This window comes from Chiloscyllium punctatum, chromosome 9 (genome assembly GCF_047496795.1).
Source record: "Chiloscyllium punctatum isolate Juve2018m chromosome 9, sChiPun1.3, whole genome shotgun sequence".
Classification (NCBI taxonomy): Eukaryota; Metazoa; Chordata; class Chondrichthyes; order Orectolobiformes; family Hemiscylliidae; genus Chiloscyllium; species Chiloscyllium punctatum.
Window position 1 is genome coordinate 114262979 of NC_092747.1, and position 24687 is coordinate 114287665.

General features: G+C 39.0%; 1 protein-coding gene across 4 annotated transcripts in view; it reads left to right on the forward strand.

Annotated features, from left to right (window-relative positions):
• Positions 1 to 24687, forward strand: part of LOC140481627 (uncharacterized) — a 295437-nt gene that overhangs the window by 173735 nt on the left and 97015 nt on the right. For all 4 annotated transcript variants that reach the window (XM_072578117.1, XM_072578118.1, XM_072578119.1 and 1 more), the window contains one exon: positions 9757 to 9834. Coding sequence is in view for 1 of the 4 variants with exons in the window: in XM_072578120.1 (XP_072434221.1) it covers positions 9757 to 9834 (78 nt within the window). In the remaining 3 variants the exon portion in view is untranslated. The remainder of the gene's footprint in view (positions 1 to 9756; positions 9835 to 24687) is intronic.

Consider the following 24687-nt stretch of genomic DNA (forward strand, 5'->3'; position numbering starts at 1 on the left):
AAATGTTAAGTAAACTGCTGTGATTACATCCAACATAAACATGGAAAAGGGGAAGCTTGGAGACCAATTTGAGGAAATAAAAAGAAAGATTTAAATATTTCATGGCCATAGGACATCCCGAAGTATTGTACAAGCAAACGAGTACTTTTGAAGTGTTGTTATAATGGTTATCTAAAAATTGAGCAGACAATTTGCACAAAAGGTTTCTCAACCAGCCATGGTTGTTTAGGTATTAGGATTAAACATTACTCAGCTTGTCAGGGAAAACACCTTAGCTCTGACTGAGAGTCTTTTGTATCTGCAGGAGAACAGCAGCATCTGAATTTAATGTTGCATCAGCACCCCTGATAGCTTAGCACAACCTTTATACTGTGCTGGAGTCTCAGCCTCGATCCTGTGTTCAGTTCTCCGGAGTGGGGATTGAACTCATGATCTTCTGCTTTGATGTGCCTTAAAATAGAATCATTTCTTCAGTAGTCCAATAAGTAACTTCATTGTTTTGAAGTGGAAATGATTGTTTAGAACGAAGAACATGAGATCTCAGGTTTAAAAATACCAACATGTTGACGAGAGTTTCAAAGTTGGACACCAGACAGCAGGCCAAGAGGTGATCACAAGTTATTCAACATTCCAATTCTCAACATTTTCTGCAATTCTTTTACAATTTACAAAAGCGTAATTTGATTATTGCCCAGAGCTCACTCATTTTGGGCAACAAGGCTTGAGCCCCAATTTCCATGCACAGACACTGGACTGCATTCATCAGTAGGCTGTGTGAAGCGAATTTTACTAAAGTTCAGGTCAGAGACTTTGTTTACTGTCTCTATCCCTTGGATCCTAAGGTTGGAGACCAAAGTTATTGTTGGTTTAAATGTCAAATTGACATAAACCCTAAGTAATCAGACCTCTTGATTTGATCAGAACAAGGCATAGGTTACATAGACTTCCATTTATATCACATTTATATTAACCCTGGGAGGTGGATAAGTTAACAATGTCACATTTATTGCCCACCATTAGTTTCTCTGGGAAGATGGTAGGGACTGCCTGTGGTGGAGCCCCTTCCACACTTATGTTGGACAACCTGCAGAGAATTTAAACGGTTACCAGTCTGCAAGATTTCTCCTGATCATCAACTATAGCTTTAATAACATCGAGTCATAGAGTCATAGAGATGTACAGCATGGAAACAGACCCTTCGGTCCAACCCATCCATTCCGACCAGATATCCCAACCCAATCTAGTCCCACTTGCCAGCACCTGGCTCATATCCCTGCAAACCCTTCCTATTCATATACCCATCCAAATGCCTTTTAAATGTTGCAATTGTACCAGCCTCCACCACTTCCTCATTCCATACATGCACCACCAGTATAGCTATAATCCTCAACCACCTAGTGAAGGAGCAGCGCTCCGAAAGCTAGTACTCCCGAATAAATCTGTTGGATTATAACCTGGTGTGGTGTGATTTTTAACTTTGTACATCCCAGTCCAACACCGGCATCTCCAAATCGTGACAGAACAATGAAATATAAGCCCTGGTATTTACATTCTCAAAGTATGCACCATGTCTCATTCACAAATCTAACTTGAAGACTTTTAAACTACCATTCTGCCTCTTCACCTTAATTAGGAATGACTATAAAACTCTTAACTGAATTATTTTACACATAAATTGAGAATTCACTTTTCTCCTTCCATTCTCCCTTTAAACATTAAATGCTTGTGACAAACTAAGTTACTGCTTATTCTGGGAGCCATTTTTACATTGTGAATGCCCCACTGTCTGCAGTCAGCCTTTACTTTTCAATTTTTATTGATCAGCTATTTTTGTGTTGCTGTCATCTCAGCTTCGAAACATACTGATGTCTCCTGCCTGCCAAGCCAACTGTACATTAAAGAGATATTGAAGAGAAAGATTCACAACACACTGTATACATTAGTGACCTTTAATAAAACTGAACGAAAAAGGGTTCTGGAAAGATACAGACTCTAAGGTAAAGAGGTGCAACTAAATATTCAAGTATATATTCCACTTTTGTCATATCCTGCTCAATTATTTCATCTGATACATGTTGTCTGATGTTTTTCTGTCATTTTTCATGTGAATTTGTTCAATCATGATCAGACAAGGTATTGATTAGCTGTCATTAATATGCTCTTCAATTCCCAATCACTTATTGCATCTAACATCTATCAATGTTACTGCTGTACGACAATGATTAGAGGGGACTTGCAACAGGGCAAAATTTCACTTTGTTCTGCATCTCCATCTTATGAAATAGAGAGCGATCAAACTGAATCAAATAAAAGTACTAAAGGGGAGGGTAGATTTTATTGTAGGTTACTTCCAAATGGCCTACCACAAATCTTACTAGATAGGTGATGTGTTTATTCATTTAATACTCTTCATGCAGGTTTGTTCCATAATTATTCACCGGTTCAAAGAGGCAGCTTCAAAGAGGTGTTTCAAGAAATTGAAAACACCATATGAATGAAAATGAAATGATCTAAACAACTATGGAAAGTGTAGAAGTAGGGGATGAAAATTCTTCTAATCTTTATATATTTCCGCTTGAGACTGAGAAATACTTATTGCATATACCTGAAAGGGCAGATAAGATCTTGGTTAAAAATTTCATCCCAAAGACAACATCTGAGTGCAGTGCTCCTTCAGTACTATGTTTCCAACATGACTACAGTGTTGTCTCAGTACTGATCTTCTTGCAGTGCAGTACTGCTTCAGTCTGCCTGTCTATCAGTACAGCAGTACTTCAGTACTGTCTCTCCAATAATGCAGAATTCCTTTCTTAATATTATTCTAGCAACAGTGCAGCAATCTATTAGTTCTGACCTCCAACAATACTGAGAATGTGCTGTCATATTGGAGGAGCTCTCTTTGGATTGATACAAATGGCCCCATCTGTTCTTTCAATGAACAGAAAGACACATTTTCTTCTTTGTTCTCAGAGACAGCGTCCTTGCTCCAACATTGTTCTCATGCTCGCTAAACCTTAACCCTCACCCCCATCAATTCCCATGCCCTCTCATTTCTCCTATGCCAAATTTATAAACCTGCGCCCAGATTCTCCACAGTCCCTTATTCAGCATCAGTTATAGAGTCCTTCGTATTCATGGAAGAGCAAAATGGTGAAAAAAAATGAACCAAAACAATCTAATGAAATCCTCATACAAACATGTCTCATTCATTTTGCAAAAAAAAATTGGCCCTCCAAAAATGTTTACTCCTTTAAACAACCATGTACTCATAAGCCACATTGATGGCATATTATGTTGTGAAAACCTCTTCAAATTGACAATTGCTCCACTGAGAAACTGTGTTAAGACAGCTGAGTATTCCAATAGATTTTGAAACTCAGCCAAGCATTCAAAATGTTAAAGTTAGCTAAATGCTGACTTTCAGCTTTTGAACATCTGAAATAGACAGAACAGAAAGTATTTCTTTGCTATTTCATAGTAAAATGCCTTTCAATCATTGATCAGTGATGTAGTAATTGGTTCATTTAAAAGGTAATGGACATTTTAAATCCAAAGTCAGAACATGGCAGACAGGGTTTCCAGTAAATTATCCTACAGTCTTGAATGCATTATGGCACTTTCTCCACTGGGAGAAGTACAATGATGCATTACAACTCTTACAGAATGTTGATCAGTATAATGATAGAGGCAATAACTGCAGTAAAAAAAAGTATCTATATTACATTAGCCCAAATAAAAGTCATATTTGAAAGTTCAAAATGTTTGATACTCACTTGCCCGAATATATCCAACTCGTCAGCATGCCTTTCCCGAGTTGTCACAAACTGTCCAAGGAGGTGTATTTTTGGGAGGCTTATAAAACCCACACAGCACATGGAAATAATGTGGAGGAAGAAATTCAATATCTCCATGGTGCTCATAGTTTTGGCCCCAACCTTAGAAGAGGTATATGTGCACTTTGCACACAAAGTCCCACAAAAAGGCCAGGTGAAAATAGCTCAGAGTTGGAAAGGCAGGGAAATTTTCTTTTGCAGGCAATAAAATCTCATGTTCCCTGTGTTCACTGCACATACATTGGGAGACAGAAATCCAGCCTAAAGTTTTCATTGCACTGAATTTTAAAAGTGAGCAAAATAATTCTCTCCTGTGTCTTGGAGGATAATTTTCCCTCAACCAACATCCCTCAAATTGATTATTTGGTCATTATCACTTTGCTGTTTGTTGGACCTTGCCATGCAGAAATTAATTACGACCATTCCCACAATATAACACTTTCTTCTGTTTATGTTACACACACACACACATACAAACACACACACACACACACACACACACATATACACACACACACACATACACACACACATACACACATTCTTGCTTTAAAACCATATCTGAATGCAGTTTCTCAAATTTATCCCTTAGTTTTTCTTGAAATAATTTTGAAGGATTGACACTAATCTATTTTTGGCCAGATTCACAAGAAATACTGCTTATTCTTAAGATTATTGTGACAGTTTAGACAGTGATGCCACTGCCAGTTACCTTTCCTGAAACATGGTATCATCCAGGAATGATCCTGCCAGTGCACAGAACATACAAAGCACTAACTACTTCATAGATAATTATTAGAAAGCATAATAATTTAACTCTAATTGCTGTGAATTTCATATTTTTACAATGCACTTTTCCAGTTTTACCTAGATGTAAAACAGCCACAAAATCTAAATTTTTGTGCATGATCTTAGGAGAAATTCCAAGGAAAACAATAAAAAGGAGACAGTCAGGACTTTCAGTACATTTCACTGTAATGGCATTACCACTTGACACAATGACAGGATGCTGCTCAACCCTGAACAGTGAACATTTGGTTTTGCAGTCTAGGTAATAAATTAAGCATTAATCAACTTAAAAATTGATTGGAGTCATTTAAGCAAGAAACACTGATCCACTGAAATGTATAATACTTTTGGATGTTCTTTGTTCTAAATTCTTAAAAATATTAAATTTAAAAATGTTCACGGCTACTGTTTTCACTCAGATTTTTGACTGACAAGAGAAAAGGATTGGGAGATGGTTGTGGTGGGCAGAAAGGTGTGTTAGGCCACCAAGAGATTATCTGTGATCCTATTAAATGCTAGGACAGCCTCAAGGGGCTGAATGGCCTTATCAATGTCTTATTTCTGATGATTTTTAAAAAGGTGTCTGCACTTCTGAGACATTACTGGATTTCTCAATCCCTAGGCCAACTAATATTTGAAGTCTGAATTTGAAGCATATGGTTAAAACAGAATTTACTTGCAACAGGGACAACTGGTGTTTTAATGATAATATCACTGGACTCATAGACTAAAGATCCATGCTAACACTCTGGGAGACAAGAGTTCACATCCGGCCCAGGCAGCAGATCGAATAGAAATTCAGTTAACAAGTTGTACTGAAAGCTGGTTTCAGTACTGGTGACAATGCAACTATTATTGACTGTTGTTTAGAGATGTATGATTTACCAATAGAAACCTATCATTCTTACCTGGTTTAGGCTATGTTTAATTCCAAATCCATCCACAGCATGTGATGACACTTAAGTCTTACCTGCAAAGTTCTAGCAAGCCATTCAATTCAGAGCAATTAGTGATGGCCTACAAATGCTGCCCATTGCCAGAGACACCCACATTATCATTGTAAGTTTCCCTTCAGTGTGGAAACAGGTCATCCGGCCCTTCAAATACACACCACCCCTCCGAAGAGTATCCCATCCAAACCCACCAGCTTACATTATCACCTTGTATTTCCAATGGCCAATCCACCTAACCTGCACATTGTTGGACTGTGGGAGGAAACCAGAGCACCCGGAGAAAATCCATTCACAGGAAGAATGTTGCAAACTCCACACAGACAGTCGCCCAGGGACGGAATCAAACTCGTATCCCTGGTTCTGTGAGGCAGCAGTGCAAATCACTGAACCACTGTGCAAGCATTTTGTTTTATTTCATGAAAGAATAAGGAATCTTGTGTACTGTTCAAATGTCTTCTTACTGAATAGCTAACATTAAAAGATGGAACTTACATATAGGTCAGATTATGTTTATTTTGAGGATGAATTTAAATTACGAGTTTAGCTTCACTACAAAGTGATTTTGACTTTGTAGCAACACTGAACGAGCGCTAAGGCTCAAGAGTAATCCCGGAGTGAAGCGCTGTGAAATCTTGAAGAGGTTTCACACAATCCCATACCAGTGTGAAGCTTTACCTTGACACTGGATTCATGCTGGACTAACTATGTAAATGCACCACGATTGTGAAGTAAAACCATTTCAATCTGTGAATTAAATGCAACCAAATGCAGGTTGTGTCAAAGATTGTTTAGATATAAAAAATGTGATATCACGGGTGATAGTCTCACTAATCATTGTGACATATTGTGAAACCTCACTTATAAATAAATGTATAACTAACTGATTGTACTTCTGACTAAATATCTAACCTCACTATGAGTGTGGGATTGAACTGATGCAGGTTTATTTTTAACGTTGCGTATTCTTTTTGAAGCTGTTATGAACTTTTAACGTATTTAAACTAATGTATGGAGAATGATATAGAAGGCTGATTATTAAATACTTGCCTTTAGCAAACACATGAAAATGGCGAAAATGTTTTAAAACTCTGTGCTGAGCCAGTGAAAATGTAGATTATTATTCAAGCCTTATATGAAAGTATCAAACTATTTGGTTCTGTGCTCTAAAATACAAATTTATCTGAACGTAGGTAAAAATAATACATTCGCTTGAGAAACGCACTGCCCTCAATAACTCTGACATTAACAAGTCCAGTGGTTCAAACCCTAAATCACGTCTATTCAAGCAGACTGTCAGCTGGGGTTTTAAGAGCTGGAAGCCTGCTGTGCAAATGGAGCCTTAATCAGATGCCTCTGAAACTTCCTGATCAAATGAGTATCTAGCTCGATCTACAAGGAGATCTTAATGAGCTCAGCCACCAGGGGAGGCTTTACAGATATTTGTTCCCATAAGAGATTATTTAGTTCAGGCCAGTTAATGTCTTTACAACATTATACTTGCACCAGAAATGTGCTACTGATTAGTTGTTGTTTAACATGCAAGTTTCCATCAGTAAATATTGGCAAATGTCTTGATTAAGACAGCTATGTAAAAGTTCTATTTACTGTAATGCAATCTGAATTTCATGTGATTTGCAATTCATCATAAATTATGCATAAGTTTAAAACAGATTAGCAAGATAACCCTTCGCAGCAATCTGACTGGTAGCTATTTCAGTATTTATTATTGGATCTTTCTGACAGTTTAACTGTCTTGTCCAAAAATATTCACGCAACCTGACTAGCATTTTATTCTTCTCATGAAAGTGATGGGATTTCCTTTTCTCATGAGTATTCTGCATTTATACAACTGTTAGTCAGAAAAGTACAGTTGCTGGAGTGTTGAAGATTGCTCTTAAAAGTACAGCTCACAATTGCACAATGAATGTGGTTGGATTAACCTGAGGGCATGAGGCAATATTAAACATGTTGCTTTCAATGTTGTGCGCAAAATTAAACAGACTGGTTGGATATAAAGCCAGAATAGTGAAGTACAAGTCAACAAAGCTCTGCTAAAACTTTAGAGAAAATTTTAGATTTGATTTGATTTAATTATTGTCACATGCATTTTGTTACAAAATACACTGAAAATGTTGTATAGTGCCATCTTAATGTAAAGAAAAATAAGTCAAAACATAGAATATGAAGAAAAGTGAAGTAAATAAAAAGTGTTCAACTTTATAGTCCTTCTTGTTAAGTGCTCCGCCATGGGCCATGGGCCTGGTGGTCAGGCACAAGACCCCTTCACCATGCCCCTGCTGTTGGAATGAAAGTTGCCACTCTTCAGCGCCAACTCACCTTCACCAACACCCTTGTCACTATGAGTCCTTGATGGACCTCACCCAATGCGGATGCCACTGATGCACCAGCCCAAACTTGGCTCTGCCACTGCTGTGAGTCCACTTCAGACCCACCTCGATTTGTCCAAACATAACAGAAGGATTGTGTTCCTTTCAGTCAGCAAACCTCAAGAAAGCCATCCTTACATGGAAAAGAAAATGGAAACATAACTTAACCTAAATATGACATGTGAGGAATGCTTGAAGAAGTTTAAACACTCCAGTGTTGAACAATCATTTAAGAGGAGGTGTCAGCAAACAAAATAAAAAAACTCCTGCCTTTTGACTGTAAAGGTGTTACCCATTTTATTGGCAAGAGGAATAAAGTGAACTCATGCAAATTTCAACAAAAAAGGTGCTCAATTGAACAAAGTTTGACTACTTTCTTTGAGGATGAAGTAGAGTGTAAAACAGGTGTCAATCTTGACTAATTTATACACCTTTGAAGTGTCTCTCACCCAAATTTGAATCAAGCAGCTTGTTGGTAACAGCAATATTGTAATAAACTTTATTACAAGGCATAATTATTGCCATTAACTGTGTTATACTATTTGTTTGAATCCCACCAATCAGATTTCTGCTGAAAATTCTTTGTATCAAAATCATGAATGACATCCCATGTGACTATAGCAAAGGTAAACTGTCCCTCCTCACCCTTCTTAACCCATATCTGGCCTTTAACATGGCTGACTCTACTATATCTCTCCACTACTGTTCAACTTTATGGGATGGCATTTGCTGAGCTCCATTCTTAACTATCTAATTGTAGCTAAACCTGCACTGGATTCTCTTCTCACTCCTACACTCTTAGCTATGTATACCCCAAATATGAGATCTGTTTTCTCATATACATGCTATTTCTTAATGCCTTCATATGAAAACACAATATTAGAGTCCACTTGTATGTTGACCATAACAGCATTATCACACTACCTGGTCTCCTTCACTGTCTCTAAGTTGCCAGACTGCTTGTTAACTAATTAGGACAGGCAAAACTTTCCTCCAGTTAAATAATGAAAATATGACCAGCATTTGGTCCCCACAACAAATTCCATTCCCTAGCTACCAAGGCCATTTGTAGGCCTATCAGTTTCCTGATCTGCAGCAAACTGTTCACAACTTTGGTGTCATATTTCATTCTAGAACAAATGCATTACCTGGTATCCACTTCAACACTAAGACCACCTATTTGAACCTCCATAATATTGCCCAGCTCTAACCCTGGCTCAGCTATTTTACTGTCAAAGCGATCATTTATGCTTCTCCTTCCTCAATTTGACTAATCCAACACACTGCTGCCTGGTTCCCAATATTCTCCCAGCAATAACGTTGCAGCCATCCAAAACTCTGCTGCCCAATTCTGAACTTACATTATTCCTTTCACCTTGTGTTCAGTGAGTCACACTAGATCTTGTTTAAGCAATGCATTTGTTACTATAATTCTCACCCTCACTTTAAGTCCTGCCATGGCCTTACACCCACCTATTTCATCTGTGGGGCTATAGCCCTCTGAGATTCACAGTTCCTGTCTCTTGAATATCCCTAATTTTAATCATTCTACCAATGGTGCTCCCACTTTCATTTGCCAAGAATCTAAATTTCACCGTCTCTCTTGAAACCTCTCAACACTCTACCTCACATTATTCATTTCAGGCTCTTCTTAAAACCTACCTCTTTACCAAAACATTTGGTCACAAGGCATAATAACAATGACAAACTTGTTCAATAATGTTTGAATGAAAGGTACTGGGGTGTTTTATAAATTAAAAGTTTTGATTGCTGTTCTTGCTGTTATTGTTACAGAATGTAACTATTTTGTTACACAATGTGGGTCCCTGGTTTGCGCACTGTGTTCCCAAAAGCCAGCTGTGTTACACACGGGTAAGTAACACCAAGTTTAATTCAAAGCAATTCTGCTTCCCAGAACATATAACACTGAGAATTTGAAGAATGAGGGAATGTTAAAGGTTGATTTCTTTCTAGTTTTAATTAACTTTATGTTGATTTGTAACAGAAAATGAACTGTTACAGTGCAGCTACAACAGTGGCATCCACCTAACAATGTAAAATTATCAGCAAATGTGCTGTCTACAAGAAAGAGAACTAATGCAATTTGTCTTATTACATCTCTATAACTGTATTCTCCATCATCTGTAAAAGTGATGAAAGGTGTCATTAACTGTGCTATCAATCACCACTTACTCAATAACCTGCATGCCAATGCACAGTTTAGGTTCCATTAGGGACACTTAGCTGTAGACTTTAGTGCATACAGCCTTGGTCAAAACATGGGTGGAGTTATACCTAGCACAAAGAAAGATTATTTTGTTTGTTGGAGACCAAATCATCTCAGTCGCAGGATGACATGCCAATAGTTCCTCAAGGTAGTGTCCTAGAGCTAACCATCTTCAAATTAATAACCCACTCTCCATTATAAGGTCAGAAGTGGGGATGTTCACTGATGATTGCATTTTGTTATGCCTCACTGGAATACCACGCTGAAAGTCAAACTTCACTATTCCTGAAGTCCTTACAAGAGTTAAAGATTTTTAGAAGTACAAAGAAATTCCTGGATACTGCTGTATTGTACACTGAATTTTCAGATATGTCTGTGTTAATCACTGCAACTCAGATTCAACTGTGTTATACACTGTCTCCCTGGATACGGTTGTGTTCTGCGCTGAATCCCCAGGCTGTGTTGTACGCTGTGATTCCAGTGGCTGCAGTATTCTACTCTATATTGCTGTTATATGCTCTGTGCACATGTGCTGCCTGTACACTGTGTCCCTGGGTACAGTTGTGTCCTGCGCTGAATCCCCAGGTTGTGTTGTACGCTGTGACTCCAGAGGCTGCAGTATTCTACTCCACATTGCTGTTATATGATCTGTGCACATGTGCTGCCTATACATTGTGTCCCTGGATACAGTTGCTGTACAATGCATCTCCAGGTATTGACTTCCACTGCATCCTTGGGTGCAGCTGTGTTATATGTTGTGTCTCTGGCTGTAGCCCCATTTAACACAGTGTCCTCACATCTGCCTTTGTTATAACTGTGCCCCTGGTCAGGGCTGTGTCATGTAGTAAATTGATACATACACCCGTGTCATGCACTGCATCTCTAGATATGGCTGTGTTAAACGCTGAGTCCCTGGGTACAGTTATGTGATGGATATTTGAATCAACCTGTTCAGACATGTTATAATGCACCCACTGGAACCACAGACTTTCTTCCCCAGAGATAGAGACAATACACTGCACCAAAGGCCCCTCTGCTGCCATGTAATATGCTGCCTCACTAGCTATGGCTGTGTTATACACTGTGAACCAGAGTGTCATTGTGTTCTGATGCTTTGCTCCAACCACGGTGTATTGTAGATATTTTCAATCAATTTGTTAAGACACACCACTGAAGCAAGTGGGATTCGAACCCAGGCATCAGCGGTGGGGACACTACCACCATGTCACAAGAGCCCTATGGTTGCATTGTATGCTGCATTGCTGACATACAGCTGAGTTGTACACTGCATACTCATGTACATCTATATTATACACTGCATCCCAGGACATAATGTGTTATAGACTCTGTCCATGGGTACAGCTGTATTATATGCATGCGCCAATTCATTGTCATCAGTTTCCTTTCATATTCAAAGATGGCTGTTTCTTGTGTCCATGGAATCATTGAATGCACATGTGATGTAGCTGTACAGCTTGATTGCAAAACTGCATAGCTTTCTACTCTGTGGGTAAAGTGATTATCTGATTCTGTTGGGACTGTCTGGTTTTTCTAACTTGCCCTTTGCCCTTTGCTTCTTTGCTGTTTGAGGGAAGCAATAATATTTCTTGAGATCACTTCTCAAGTAGCTCTGTCCTCCACATTCACCGTGAACACACCATAAATCCTAAGGTTATTCTTCAAGGAAGGTGTCCTTGAACCTTAACTTCAACCTAATCTCACAGGCAGTGAGATTAAGCTTTGGATATATGATTGCCTTAGGGGCTTTATCATCAGCCATAAGCACTGCATGTTGTCTGCACCAAAGCTAGGATCTGATTATGAATTTTTCAATTCCAGATGTTTCTTTTCTTTGAGATTCCTCAGTGTTGGTCCTCTATTTCATGCCCATAATGTTCCAAATGCATTTCAGATGGAACCTATCCAGCTGCTTAATATGTTGGAGAAGGTAGTCCAAGACTCACATAGATGCTCATTCCTGATGAAGGGCTTTTGCCCAAATTGTTGATTTTCCTGCTCCTCAGATGCTGCCTGACCTGCTGTGCTTTTCAAGCACCACCCTCTCAAGTCCAAGACTCACAGCTATATATTTGCGGGCAGGCACTTCAAAGCTTTGTACACAGAAAGTCTTGTTGGAAATTTGATCCATGTTTTCTCCACAGCCTTTTGCATAATTGGGCAAACACTAAGCATCCCCAACAGTTGTATTTGTCACCTCGCCATCAATGCAGACATTTCTGGATTTTGTACTTCCAAGATGGTTGACCTTACCTACAGCCTTCAGGATTGTGTCATTCAGAGTTATAGTAGGGGGTGGAAGGTATGTCAGAATTTGCTGGAAAAATTCAGCAGGTCTAGCAGCATCAGGTCACTGGACTAGAAATGTTAAATCTGCTTTCTCTCTACAGATGCTGCCAGACCCGCTGTGTTTCTCCAACAATTTCTGTTTTGTTTCTAATTTCCAGCATCCACAGGTTTTTTTTTGTCAGAATTTGCTCTTTGGTTGGAGGCTGTCTTCCTTCAAAGGATGGTTAGCACATTGTCGTTAGTAACTTTCGAGAAATATATATCTTGATCCCTTGAATGCTATGGTCACACTGTGACACAAGGGTGCAGACATCAGCATCAGCTTTAATATACAATAACCTCCGGGTACTACAGTTGAACTAATTGCTGTGATCCTGGGTCTGACCTTGTTATTCAATGGTCACCAGGAACAACCATAATGACCATTATGTACCTGGCTACAGCTGTATTGTAGGCTGTGTTCCCAGATTCAACTGTGTTATAGACAGTGTGACCAGATACATCTGTATTAAACGCAATATTCACAATCAAACTGCGCTAAGCCCTTGTAGTACATTGAATGTGATGCACCGCGGCTCTTGCCAATGTATTCTCTCTGGCAGCAGGGCTGTGTAAGTTAAGCTTGCTGCTTTTCTAAATCATTTGGCAGAAGATGAAAGCTCTTGATCCACTCACCATTGTTGATCAGCTTTGCCTACATCCTGGGCACTGTCAACGTTTGCCTGTCGCGGTCAGAGAAGCAGATGATCATTTTTCTGGTCTTTTCCTGCACAAGTGATAGTCAATCTATCAAAATTCGGGAGTAGTTGCCCTAAAGTTTTGGATCTGTCAGTATAACCCGGGTTAACCACCTCCACCCAACAAACATATAAACACACAGGCACGCAGAGACACACATGCCATAATTCACGTGATATGTTTTACAGCTACTGTCCCTGAGCCTTCTATCTCCCAGGGGCACAGTCAAATCCGCTTTGCCATTTTCTCAGGTTTATATGAAGTGCTGCATATGGCCTGATAACAGAATATAAACATATTGTAGCTGAGGAAGAGATAATGTAACACAGACATCAGGCTTCAACCCTGTAAGTGCATCACTCACCAACCTCCCATATAACGGGTTACTGAAGCCTGCTAAGACTACTGTTTACGTTTTTCATTTGAAAACTACAACTCATAAGCACATTAGGAATTGCAACAGGATTATATCATACACACCCTCCCCCACTCCACCAAAGCCTGCTCCTTTATTCAGTTTTGCTTTGTTGATCGTCAGTCTAACTCCAGTTTCCCACCATTCTCCAAATCCCTTAGTTACCTGAGAGACCACAAATCTTTCTCCTTCTCTCTGAAATATATTCAATGATGGAGCATCCATAACCTTTTGGGATAGAGACTTCCAAAGATTTGTACAATAAGAACATTGAAACATTAGAAATAGGAGCAGATATGGATCACTTGGCCCATTGAGCATGCTCTACCAGTCAATAAAGTCATAGCTCATCTGATTGTGGACATAATTCTAATTTCTTGATTTCTACCTATAACCCTTGACTCTCTTGTAGTTCGAGAAGGTCAAACTCAGCCTTGAATAGTTTTAATGATCCAACCTCTATTTACTTCTGGTAGAAAATAATAATCCTCTTTGAGAAGAAATTCCTTCTTATCTCCGTCCTTTTTTGAATTTTCCAAAGTTTTTGAACTCCTCACAAGGGGAAACATCCTCTCAGATCTATTCTGACAATTCCCTCAGAATCTTGCATGTGACAATAAGATCACTTCTGATTCTTCTAAGTTCCAATGACTGTAGGGCCAAACGACTCTATTGTTCCAATTAGGACAATCGCTCCATCCCAGGAACCAACCCAATGAAGCCTGGCGAAGGTTCTCGAGAAAAGGTAGGAATATGGAATTCAAAATACAAAGCAACCAGCCACAATCTTATTTATCTGCAGAGCAGACTCAATGGGTTGACTGGCCTATATCTGCTCCTGATTCGTATGTTTTATAAATATTCCTTAAACTGCATCCAATTCAAGTCCATCCTTTTTTTTAAATAAGGAAACCATCATTATATGCCACAGTTTAGGTTTGGGCTCATCAATGCACTGAACAATTGTAGGAAGGCTACCCTGTTTTTATACACCATCCCCCTTGCAATAAAGCCAACATTCCATGTGCCTTCCTCATTACTTGTTCCACCTGCATGCTAAGATTTTATGGTTCATGTTGAGGACACACAGATCTCTTTGTACTGCAAAATTCTACAATTTTTCCCCATTTAAATACTACACTACTCTTCCATTTGTTCCACCAAAGTGGACAGCCTCACAATTTCCCTTATACTCCATCTGCCAAATTTTACACACTCGTTTAACTTATTTTATCCCTTTGCAGTTTCTTTATGACCCAACAGCTTGCTTTCCTATATACCTTTGCTTCACCTGCACATTTGACCAAAATATATTCAGTTGCTCAATCCCAGTCAAGAATCGAGATCATAAACAGTTGAAACCCCAACACTGATCCATATAGGACTCTACTAGTTTCAGTTTGTCAAATGAAAATTATCTATTTTGCCCAAATCTTTGATTTCTGTTAGTTAGCCAGTCCTCTATCCATGATAATATGTTGACCCCAACATCAAACCTTTTGCCTCATACATTAACTTTAATGTCTTTTTATATTCAAGTATATCAAGTTCATCTCATGGCTCTTTTTATCAACACTATTGGTTACATCTTTGAAATCTCAAATAAAATTGTCAAACATGATCTCCCTTTTGTAAAGCCATGTTGACTTTATCAGATTATACAAGATTTCTAAGTACACCGTTAAGATTTCCTTAATGATATATTGTACCATTTTCTGACAACTGTTGTCAGGATAACTAGTTTGTAATTCCTTGTTTTGTCTCAAGCACTTTTTCTGAATTTCACTGTACACATCTCAACCATATCCAGTTATTATTATCACCACCACAGTTTTACCGGATCCTAGGGCTGCCCCCTCATTAGAGAGATGACTGGTGGTGATTTATTCTGAGGGTCACTACACCTCAGGTGAGGGGAGTGGTTGACAAGGAGAATTTGTCATGCTAATGGTAGCCAGTGTGGGGAATTTAACCCACACTGTTGGCATGACTCTGCATCATAAACTGACTAGCTAATCAACCGAGTTAACTGACCCTTTCATCCCCAGTAGTGCTCTAATAAATAATAAATGATTGGGCTGGGCAGAAAACACTTGAAATAAATCAACACAACTCTTCCAGATGTACTTGTAACACAGCCAGTCTGCTCTGCCTTGGACTCAGGCTGCTGTGCAGACTAAATATTGGATTAGTGGTGCTGGAAGAGCACAGCAGTTCAGGCAGCATCCAACGAGCAGCGAAATCGACGTTTCGGGCAAAAGCCCTTCATGTATTCCTGATGAAGGGCTTTTGCCCGAAACGTTGATTTCGCTGCTCGTTGGATGCTGCCTGAACTGCTGTGCTCTTCCAGCACCACTAATCCAGTATTTGGTTTTCAGCATCTGCAGTCATTGTTTTTACCTTGCTGTGCAGACTAAGTCTATTTCATTTTCATTTCACCCATTGCTGCACTGGTATCTCACATTGTACAGTATGGAAATACCCAAGAAAAAGCCCAATTTGCAATGGTTTTGGTTAAAAGAGTTTATGTCAAAAACACTCTGATGTTTTAGGTCCAGATGGACGGGATTCCAACAGGAAGAACTCAAATATTCAGGTATTTCACACACCAAACTATTTCAAATTCTCAGTCTGGATACACAAAGCTTAATGCCAAACACTCAGGATGTGCATATCAATAACTCCAAGTGAACTTCAGGCTTTTTAGACCATAGGACCTTCATATGTAGGAGCACAAGTGAGCTATTCAGCTCTTTAAGACTGCTTGCCATTCAATGAGATCATTGCTGATTTGATAATCCTCAACATTCCCATAAACCTCGATTCCTGACTGGTTAAAAATCTGATCTGTCTCAGCCTTCAATATACTTAACTCCCCATGTCCACAGCCTTCTGCAGTAAATCTCTGGGAAAGATGGATTCTGGAACAATGGGCTGAATGTCACCCCTTTCAAGGGAGTTCTAGGGATTGTTTCCATCATGGCACTTTTCTTATGCAATCTTCCGTAACTCACTTCTTTAATTATGCATGTGGACTCTATGTATCCATCTTGTTCTATTGCACTGCACCTGAGATCCCTGCAGCTGTTACCTTCCAGCTATCAACTCTACTTCTGTTTCTGAGCCACAGCTTACTCAGAGATTCCATTAGCAAGGTTTTCTCCTGCAGCATCCACCGCCTCAGAGACTTTCACCTGTGTGGATTCTCCTTTGAGATTAGAGGAGGATGAGCACATCACTGCACATCTCCGCAGCCCACCTAGTTCACTAATGCATTCTGGGAAGGAAATCTGATGTCCTTATCTCTCGAGACTCACAGCAACTCTTTACTGCCCTTTGTAATAGCTGAGCAAGCCACTCAGTTCAAGGGCAACTGGGGATGGACAAAAATGACACATTATTATAAATACACTCACACATCTGTAAATATAATATATACACACTTTAAATCATTATGTCTGTCTGTCGTTTTAACATTAAGGATGGGATACACGTTAACCGTGTCAGAGTCAAACAGCCTTGTCAAACACAGGGCATTGGATATTATTTTGCTGAGACATTACTCTTCACTGAGCAATATCCTGGATAGCAACAAATTTTAGATGCCCTTCAAGCCTTATATTCTTGAGTGCAGCCAAGACCTAGCTCTTTGATGCGATCACCAATTGCAAAGTTAATGTGAATACATTCTAATAGGGTCTTGCCTCCACTCATGTTCCACAGCTATGGCCAATTTGTGTGTGTGACTACATGGTCACTTCTCTGGAATGGATCTACGTATGTATCGTTCAAGGGAGGTCACTTGGACCTCCTCCACCACCAAACCATTACCACCCGACGCCTGGAGGAGGAACGCCAAATATTCCACCTTGCCACCCTGTAACCACACAGGATAAATGTGGATTTTAACAGCATCCCCAATTTCCCCTCCCCTCACATTATCCCAGTCCCAAGCCTCCCTCTGGACTCATCCATCACTGCCCCCTCTGACCTATCACCTTCTCCCTCACCTTCATTACCTATCGCTTTCCCAGCTACGTCCCCTCAACCCCACCCCCCCTCCCATTTATCCCTTAGCACCGAGCCACAAGCCTCTTTCCTGATGAAGGGCTTATGTCCGAGACGTCGATTCTCCTGGTCCTCAGATGCTGCCTGACCGACTGTGCTTTTCTAGCACCACACTCACGACTCACTTAGAGATGGGTGATATCCAATACTACATTAACATCCAAACTCTGCTTCAAACATGTCTAGCCCACTTGATGCAGTCAAACATAAAACATAGTATGCATTGTGAATGGGGGAGCAGCCATTTTCATGCTTTTAGTTAGCGCAGTTGGGATTTGGTGAAAGAATGGCACCTTAACTAGGTCTTGCTCTTGAGAATGAGCCCTGCCTACAATTCAAGATTCTACCCCACTTTTCCTATATCCTTTTGTGTAGATATCCCTGCCACCCCATTGGCTTTGAGGCTCCCCACATTGTCAAAATAAATAAAAGAATTAAGTGGCAATCAATATTGTTTACTTTCTTCCTCAGCTCCAGGCCAACTACAGTTCCAAGCCCATGATGTCTAGCAACTGTGCCCTCATTGAAGCCTGGGTGGCGATCACTTGTATCCTACACCTTCCTAACTAGATCAGATCCCACTATTATAAATTGCCCTCCTTCAATATCATTATCCTGTCTATGTCCCAGTGTAGTGCATCCAATCCCTACACAAGATTTACACTTTCCCCTACACAGTATGAACAACACTTAATAACCCTCCCTTCAAGTTTACTCCTCAAATCTTCAGCCCTGATCATAGCTGAGATAAGAAAATGCCCTTATTATAACCTCATCTACGGACCACAATTCCCTTTCTTTCAACTAAGGACTACTCACCTTAGACATTCAGAAATGCTATTTGATTGTGACACATGCAACATGTCTGCCATGTCAACAGCTGGCACATGCTGTAGGTATTACATTGAAATAGCAAACTGCTGTACAGCAAATGTCCATCCCCTTCACTGTTCATTGTTGGCAACTATCAAAGTTAGCTGGCATTCTGTTTGTCCCAAGAAACAAGGTAAAGCAGAGATGCTATGAGTCTTAAATTCTAAAAGAAGCGGCAATGAACTAAAAGGCACTGGAAGAATTGATAACTGCACAGAAATTGGGCAAGATATGCCTCATTTAAGATGCAAATGTATGGAAATAAGGTTCTCACTTCTTACTAGATAGACTCTCATCATTGTGTTGATACCTTAGATGTCAAGAATGAGATTTTTCTTCCTGTCATATTCTGTTGCTAATACTGTTCTGATGGCTCTGGGTTGGTTGCTTTAGATAACTAGATAGTTAAAATGCTTAAAAAGCCAGTGCAGATACAATGGGCTGAGTGGCCTCTTTCTGTCATAATTTTAATTTTCTCTGAATTGATACAGAATGACATGAGTTCAAATCCTGGGCCAACTCTCATCAGGAACTGCCACCTAGACTGTCAGTGGTACCTTTTAGGCTTTATGTAACTAATTTATTTGCTTGGATAGAAGATTGGCTAATTAACAGAAAGCAGTGAGTTAGGATAAAATGGTTTTTAACTGGTTGCCAAGATGTAACAAGTAGGATGCCACAGGATTAGACTGTCAGGCTCCAACTGTTTACGATCTATGTTACTGACTTGGATACAGGGTTAGAAAGTCAAATTTGCAGATGACGCTTAAATACACACGTGGGAAAGTAAGTTGTAATTCATAATAAAGAAATCTACAAATGGCTTTGGATAGATTTAGGTGAATGGGCCAAAATTTGGCAGATGAAGTTTAACATAGGTAAGTATGAAGATATCCATTTTAATTAGAAGAATAGAAAGGAAACTTATTATCAATTTGGAGAAAAACCTCAGAGTGCTTTGGGAGAGAGGGACCTAGATGTTCTCTAACATGAATCGCAGAAAATTAGTATGCAGGTACAGCAGATAATAAGGAAGGCAAATGGAATTTTGGCATTTATTGGTAAAGAAATGGAGTATAAAAACAGTGAAGAATTGCTGCAATGGTACAGGGCATTAGTGAAACTGTGCCAGAAGTACTATGTACAATTTTGGTTCCCTAATTTGAAGAGGGATGTAATTGTATTAGAGACACTTCAGAGGAGGTTCACTAAATTGGTTCCAGAGTTGAGGTGTTTGTTTTACGAAGAAGGGCTGAGCTGTTTAGGCCTGTTCTCTCTTAGAAGAATGAGAAGTTATCTAATTGAGGTATATAAAATGGTAAAAGGGATTGACAAAGTAGATGTAGAAAGACTGTTTCCCTTTGTGGGGCAATTGAGAATGAGAGGTTACAGTTTTAGGATAAGTGGTAGCAGATTTAAAACAGAGAGTAGGAGAAATTGCTTGCGTCAAAGGGTCGTGAATCTATGGAATTCACTACCAAAGAGTGTGGAAGATGCCAGGACGTTGAATAAATTTATGGAGGCGGGTGGACAAATGTTTAGTTAGTAATGGGTTGAAGGGTTATGGAGAGTGGGAAGGAAAGTGGAGTTGATCTGAGGTACTATCAGCCATGATTATATCAAATGGCAGAGCAAACTTGAGGAGCTGAATTGCCTACTCCTGCTTATAGTTTTTACATTCTTAATTTGTCTCTCTCAAATGGAGAGCAATATCTATAACCTTTTGTGGTCACCAATACTATATACTTTTCCCATTAGCTCATTGTGTGAATATGAATTGTATTTTGAACTGTTGAGTTTCTTTTGTGAAATTCCTGCAAACAAAATGACACTTCTCAGGCAAAAATAAAATTCAGGATGAAAGCTGAAATGAACTAAGAAAACTCTTTTGTCTCATCTGTCCCAATCAATGTAAATCGTCCAGCCTCACATTTGTCCAAGAACACTGCACCCTTCCCATACTGACATCTTCCACATCTCCAATTATTATTGCTTCAGCATCAACAGAAATGTCTTAAGTTGCCTGAGACCCAAGTTCCTGAAGATTCCTGCCACACATTTCCACCTCCCAACCTCAATATTCTCTTTTTACTCCCTAAAATCCAAATCTTTGTGCAAATATTTGGTCATCTGACATAATATTTCCTTATACAGCTCATTGTCTTACTTTGTAGCATATTAATATGGATAGAAACTGGATGGCAGGCAGAAAACAGAGGGCTGACAAATAGACCTCTGTCTGATTGGCAGGATGTGATGAGTGGACTCCACAGAGGTCTATGCTGGGGTCTCAACTTTTTATAATTTATGACAATAACTTAGACAAGTGGAGGTATGAAGTAATACATAAAACTAGAATGAAAATATGTTGTGGAGAAAAATATGTTGTACACAAGGAGGTTGAAAACAGATAAATACATTGAGTGATTGGGCAGAAAGCTGGTAGATGGAGCATGATATAGGAAAGTGTGAAGTTGTTCAGTTTGGCAGAAAGAATTAAAAAGCAGAGTAAGTTTAAATGGAGAATGACTGCAGAATTCCAAGGCACAGAATGCTTTAAATTTTCCAGTCACAACAAGTTAATATTCCAGTATAGTAGGTAATCAAGAAGACTAATGGCATGTTATCTTTTATTAAAAGAGGGATTTAACATACAAGTAAGGTTGGTATGCTTCAGTTACAGAGGATATTGGTTAGACCACATCTAGAATACTGTTTGCAGTTTTGGTCTCCTAACTTATGGAAGGTTGGAAATGCATTGGAAGTGATTCAGAGAAGATTTACTAAATTGATACCTGGAATAAGGGATTTGCTAATGAGGCTCAGCTGAACATGTTTTTTTCTACTGGTGTTTAGAAGAGTGAGAGGTGACTTGACTGAAGTATATAAGATCCTTGACAATGTAGATGTGGAAAGATGTTTCCTCTTGTGGGTCATTGGCGTCACCCTTTTAGAATGCAAGTGAGGAAATGTTTCTCCTTTCAGACTTTTAAGGCCATTGTCTCAGAAGGTGGTGGAGATGGGCTTGTTGAATATTTTTAAGGCAGACAGAGAGAGACAGATTCTTGTTAGGCAAGGGAATTGTATGTTATTGAGATTAGATGGGATGTTGAATTTGAAACAGAAACAAATAAACCTTGGTCTTATTGAATAGTAGTGCAGGTCAAGGGGCTGAAAGATCTACTTCTGTTGCTATTTTATATATTTGTATGTTCCTGTGAAGCATTTTAGTATGTTTTATTATATTAAAGGCAATCTCTAAATAAAGGTTGTTATTGTAGATTGGTTGGTTGCTGCTGAAGTCGAGAAAATAAAGTACTCTAAAAACAAATTACTGTTTTAAGTATAATATGCCAATTGCTCTTAATTAATGATTGAAAATTTAATCAATCCTTTTATTAATTTCATTGAATCATGCATGGTTACAGAACAGGGAACATGGAATAGAGACAGATGTGGACATAATGGGTGAAGCAGCTCACTAAGCCATGGTAGATGGAATAATAAAGCTGGTTAGCACCGTTTGGTCAGTTAATATACCCCTGAACATTTAACCTGTCCTACCTAGGCTGGCCTTCTGAAGGATCAATTTACCTAGTGCTGCTCCCTGCCTTTTTCCATTTCCAGCAAATGTTTCCTCTTCAGATAATTATTCAAATTCCTTTTGAAACACTAAATGGACCCTGCTTCAATGCACTCTCAGAAAGTCCATTCCAGATAATAAACATTTTCTGTAATATTTTTATCCATTTGCTTCATGTCATGATTGCTTCTTTTGCCAATTATATTAAATTTGTACTATCTGGTTCTCAATTCTTCCATCAGTGGGAACAGGTTTTTCGTTTTTGCTCTTGTTAGATTCCCTTATGGTTTTGAATACCTCTATTAAATCTTCTCATCTTTCTCAACAGAGAGCTATTCCAACTTCTCCAATCTATGTAAGTGTAGTTCATCTTCCCTCGGACCATCCTCATGAATCTTTCTGTACCTTCTGCAATGATTGCTATGCTTCCTAAATATTGTGCTCTGAACTGGAAGAAATGCTCCATTTGAGGCTGAACCAATGTACTTCACAGACTTAACATAACTCCATTTCTTTTGTACTGTATGCCCCAAATGATAAAGCACAATTCCATATGTATCTTTAACCAGCCTCTCAACCTGTCGTGTCACCTTTGATCTGCTCCTCAATTTCCTTTATTGTATTCTTCTTACCAAAGTGAACCATTTCTGTTTTCTCTGTATTAAATTGTCCTTTTTATTCCATGAGCCATAACTTTACTTTAAAATCTGCGGTAGGCCACTTTTTGGTCTTTTTGGATGTCCATGTGCACCATCCCAATAGTATTACCTACATCAACCCTTACCGTTAGTTCATCAAAAACGCAAGCAATTTATGATTGGGTATAGAAGTTAGTAATCTGACATTGAAATCTTTGTTCAGCCAATCACACCTCATTATCCTGCGGAACGACTGTTTCAGGTGTGCCACCTTCAGAAAAATACATAGCAAAAATATTTTCATTAGAAATTATCCACTCTTCAATGAGTGCAGCTGATATTTGATCTGCAGTCACAAAACAGATGGTTTTAGGGATGAAATATCGGGTATCTGATTTGGAATTGTGGCTTCAGGGAAGTAACAATACTGCAATGATTCTTACTTTGTATAAAATGTACGGCGCAGCTACAAACTGCCATTTAGCCGATTCTTCAGCACGCCAGACACGTCAGAATTAGTGAATTCAATTTGGATAAATGGAATCTGAATAGAATTTTTTCTGTAGTGTAAACGAGGTGTAAGGTATTTAATTAGGACATTCAACGCTAATAAGAATCCTGTGATATGGATGTGAAGGGTAATTGCAAAATCAATCTCTTTGCTTTTATGCACTCACTGAAACTTGATAAATGATTTACCTGTCAATATTATGCTTAATAAATATTCAAAAGAACACATTTAAACGAGACTTGTCCCCATTTTCTTTCTCACGCACCTTGCATTTAAATGTGAGTATAATTGCCTTTTATAAAGTTGTAGTTAGATCAGCTGTCTAGCCTGGAGTGCAAGGGTTTAGATTTTTAATAGCCGTATTAACATGTACTGAAGCCTTAATTTCAGATTTCTTTGAGTAGCAAGACCTTAACGTCATCTGTTAGAGTTTAATGTCAAACTGTCAAAGAACCTCTCATTAAAGGTAAGATGCAAGATTCACTACAGCTTTATTGAAGTTTTTTTATCACTTTCAGAAAGATTTTGATTGTTTTACATTGTGCTTCAGTACAAAGTAAATAATATTGTTTTTTTTTGCTTAATAACAGTATACACTACACAACATCACTTCAGCTCAGTGGTTAATTTTCTTGCCTTTGGGTCTTTAGATTTTTAGAATCCAAGCACATAATCTTCACAGAGACCGAGGGAGAACGACAATGACAGAAGTCCCATTAGCCTCAGGAGTTACTACCTCTTGTGTTACTGGCCATCAGCTTCTCTCTGGAAAATAAAACCTGACAACAAATGAAAAAGCCATGTGTAGAACGTGATGTTCAGAACGCCGAGATTGTACATACTTTGGAATGTGGAGTGATAAATACAATCCAGTTCAACGTTTTCTGATGGCTTTGGTCGATCCAGCCTTGTAGGCAAAATAGCAACAACACGCAGAAATCGCTATTTTAAAACTTGCTCTCCTAAAGCCCAAGGGCCAATTTTAATCGAAGTCACTCGGTCGAATAGGGCGGATTTGGATCGGATTTTATTCTGTACTGAAGTCAAACTGGCCGGTGTTAAACTAGGCATCACATCTGACCGTGTCCTGCAAGAATCAACTCTGTAAAAACAAGAAACTGTTACAATGTCCTGCATTGGTGGATGGATCTTAGGAAATCTAAAAAAAAGCGACCATCATAAAATATATTTGATATAAAATTCTGCATCCAATGGCGATTTCGACCCGGCCATTCTGAGTGCGGAGTTTCTTCAGCAATTTCTGTTTTTGATTCTGATGACTGTTGTTCCTGTTTGGAGAGCGACGCTTGTTACATGATCCAGTAAAATGGGAAAGGATTCATTTTCAGTTTCACTGCACCCGAA